At 62.5% G+C, this 3052-nt stretch overlaps 1 protein-coding gene across 1 annotated transcript; it reads left to right on the forward strand.

The window, feature by feature from the left end:
* Window positions 1-268: 268 nt before the first annotated feature.
* Window positions 269-1828, forward strand: CDV56_100358 (hydroxyacid-oxoacid transhydrogenase; the record flags this gene model as incomplete). The annotated part of the gene is made up of 3 exons (XM_026753977.1): window positions 269-666; window positions 712-770; window positions 822-1828. 3 exons carry the CDS (start codon window positions 269-271, stop codon window positions 1826-1828), a joined length of 1464 nt encoding a protein of 487 aa, XP_026609449.1.
* Between the last annotated feature and the right edge of the window lie 1224 nt (window positions 1829-3052).

Here is a 3052-nt window from a genome sequence, read left to right on the forward strand (position 1 = left end):
ATTCAGACGAGAATGCTCATTTTATTCGCTCATATGACCGAATCGATCTGCTTACCGGACTACGGCTCTAAGTGAAAATCTATTCGGAGTATGGAGATTGGAGAATTCTCCCCTGGAGGACCTCGGCCAGAAGACCGAGTGCCGATAAATAATTGGGGATCCCCGCACTTTGTTTGTCCCACCGTCATCTCACTCTCATCTCATCTCATCTCCTCTCCCTTCTCATCACAAAATAGCAATAGCATCATCATCTTTTATTCCTTATATAATGGCGTCAATACGAGTGCCCCCCTCGGCCGCTAATAGAGCCCTCAATCTCCTGCGCACAGTGCAATACACCCATCCTCCCTCCTGTCCCTGCCACTCCAATCCCAATCACCACCATCGGCAGACGAACCATGTGCGTCGTCTGGCCACTCCCGTGGATCCCTCGCGCCAGAAAGAGTACGCCTTTGAGATGGCCGCCTCGAGTATCCGGTTCGGGCCCGGCGCGACCAAGGAGGTGGGGATGGATTTTGCCAATATGAAGGCGAAGCGCGTGTGCATCGTGACCGACCAGAACGTGGCCAAGCTGGATGCCATGAAACACGCGGTGGAGGGGCTGACAAAAGAGGGGATCGAGTTTACGGTTTATGACAAGGTGCGGGTGGAGCCAAAGGATAGCTCGTGAGTATCTACAGCAACTAAAATGACACAAGCTGATCCCTGCAGGGTAAAAGATGCCATTGCGTTTGCAAAACCGTATAACCCCGATGCCTTTCTTGCTGTTGGTGAGTACCGTCTCAAGCTCTTGACCCTTCACTACTAACCTAACAGCACAGGCGGCGGCTCGGTCATCGACACGGCAAAGCTGATGAACCTGTACACCGTCTTCCCCGAGGCCGACTTCCTCGACTTTGTCAACGCCCCCCTGGGCAAAGGTCTCCCCGTCACCAAGGCCCTGCGGCCGCTGGTCGCCGTGCCCACGACCGCAGGAACCGGGTCCGAGACCACGGGCACCGCCATCTTCGACCTCGTCGCGAAAAAGGCCAAGACGGGCATCGCGCACCGCAACCTCAAGCCCACGCTGGGCATCTGCGACCCGCTCAACACCCGCACCATGCCCTCAGCCGTCCACGCCTCCTCGGGCCTCGACGTCCTCTGCCACTCGCTCGAGTCCTGGACCGCCATCCCGTACCACGAGCGCACCCCGCGCCCCACCAACCCCATCAACCGGCCCGCCTACCAGGGCGCCAACCCCATCTCGGACATCTTCTCGCTGCAGGCCCTGCGCAGCACCGTCAAGTACCTGCCCCGCGCCGTCCGGGACCCGGATGACTTCGAGGCCCAGTCCCAGATGCTCCTGGCCGCCACCCTGGCCGGCGTCGGCTTCGGCAACGCCGGCGTCCATCTGTGCCACGGCATGAGCTACCCGATCTCCAGCCAGAACCCGGGGTACAAGCACGCGGGCTACGACGTCGACCATCCCATCATCCCGCACGGCGTCTCCGTGGCCGTCACCGCGCCCGCCGTCTTCCGCTTCACGGCGGCCTCGAATCCGGACCGGCACCTGGCGGCCGCCGAGGCCTTTGGCGTGGACATCTCGAACGTCAAGCGCGAGAGCGCGGGCGAGGTGCTCGGCGAGGCGCTGGCCAACTTTTTGGTCCGGTTGGGCGACCAGCCGCGCGGGCTGAAGGATCTGGGGTTTAAGCCCTCGGATATCGACTCGTTGGTCGAGGGGACCATCCCGCAGAAGCGGGTGTTGATGCTGGCGCCGAATCTCAACGCCGAGCTGGACAAGGAGAGGGAGGAGCTGAGGGGGTTACTGGAGGAGTCGATGGAATATTAGCTTCAACTGTATATAACTAACACAACTCAATGCATGCCGTCTATAGCAACGCCAACGTGCTACTCCATGTCTATACGCCAACACTATAATGCATATCAGCATCAGTATCCTCCCAGACAATCCTCAACCCTATCACCCCCATCGACGACGCCACCCGGTCCAGCCAAGTGACCGGCAACGCCTCGCTCGACGAACTCGACACCCCGCGCTGAAACTCCGACACAACCCGGAACGAGAGCCCGCGCCCTCGTCCAAGCCAACCCAGCAGACTCTGCAACGCAGACACCATATCCTCTGCCCCCTGCAGCAGCAGCCCCTCACCCGTCTCGCCCGTCTCGCCCTGCCGGATCGTCCCCCTCAACTCCGCAACCAACTGCACCAGCCGCGCCCTCGTCGCCCGCACCCGCGGCACCAGATCCTGATCATCAGCATCAGCATCATCCGCCTCGGCAAGATACCGCGGACACCGCACAACCTCCATCCAGATCCGCTCACAGACATCCACCACCCCCGCCCGAGACCCCGCCTTGCGCACATCCTCCGCCCGGATCCGCTCCGCCAGACGCAGCCACCCTTCCCCGTCCAGGAAGCACGCGCGCCGCTCGTAGACCGCCGTCGCGATTAGGAACCCGCGGAAGGCGATGTAGCAGCCGCGCGCGAAGCCGTCGCCGTCGCTGTCGCCGCCGTTGCCACCGTGGCCATGTTCGTTGGCGTTGCTGCCGTGTCCATGTTCGTCGGTGTTACCCCCGCCGTCAGCTTCGCCTCCGGCGGGCCCCCGAGCCAGCATGATCCTCCTGACCCCATCAACATGCACGACGAATGCATCGGGCGAGGTGCGCGCGTGCATCTCGTACACGGCGAGCATCATGATGGCGGCCAGGAGCGGGGCGGACAGCGCGGCGGGGGAGTGCAGGGCGGCGACGACGTGGGTGAGGGCGTGGGCGTAGAGCTGGCGGCTGCGGCAGGTGTGCTGGGCCGGGTCTGGCGAGAACTGGGCGGTGTAGATGGAGGTGAGGCAGGCGAGGGTGGCGGCGAGGTAGGGGGCTGCGCCGGAGGCGGAGGCGGAGGCGATATACACCGAAAAGTCCGGGCGGTTGGCGGCGCGGAAGAGGTTGGAGGTGTAGAGGGTTGGGAAGGCGGAGTGGAGGAAGGAAGCGAAGAGGTTCGGGTCTTGGTCTGTTGTCTGTTGGAGTTGGGCTTGGATGTCAAGGGAGGGGGAGGGGG

The sequence above is a fragment of the Aspergillus thermomutatus genome, assembly GCF_002237265.1.
Source record: "Aspergillus thermomutatus strain HMR AF 39 chromosome Unknown NODE_574, whole genome shotgun sequence".
Taxonomy (NCBI): domain Eukaryota; kingdom Fungi; phylum Ascomycota; class Eurotiomycetes; order Eurotiales; family Aspergillaceae; genus Aspergillus; species Aspergillus thermomutatus.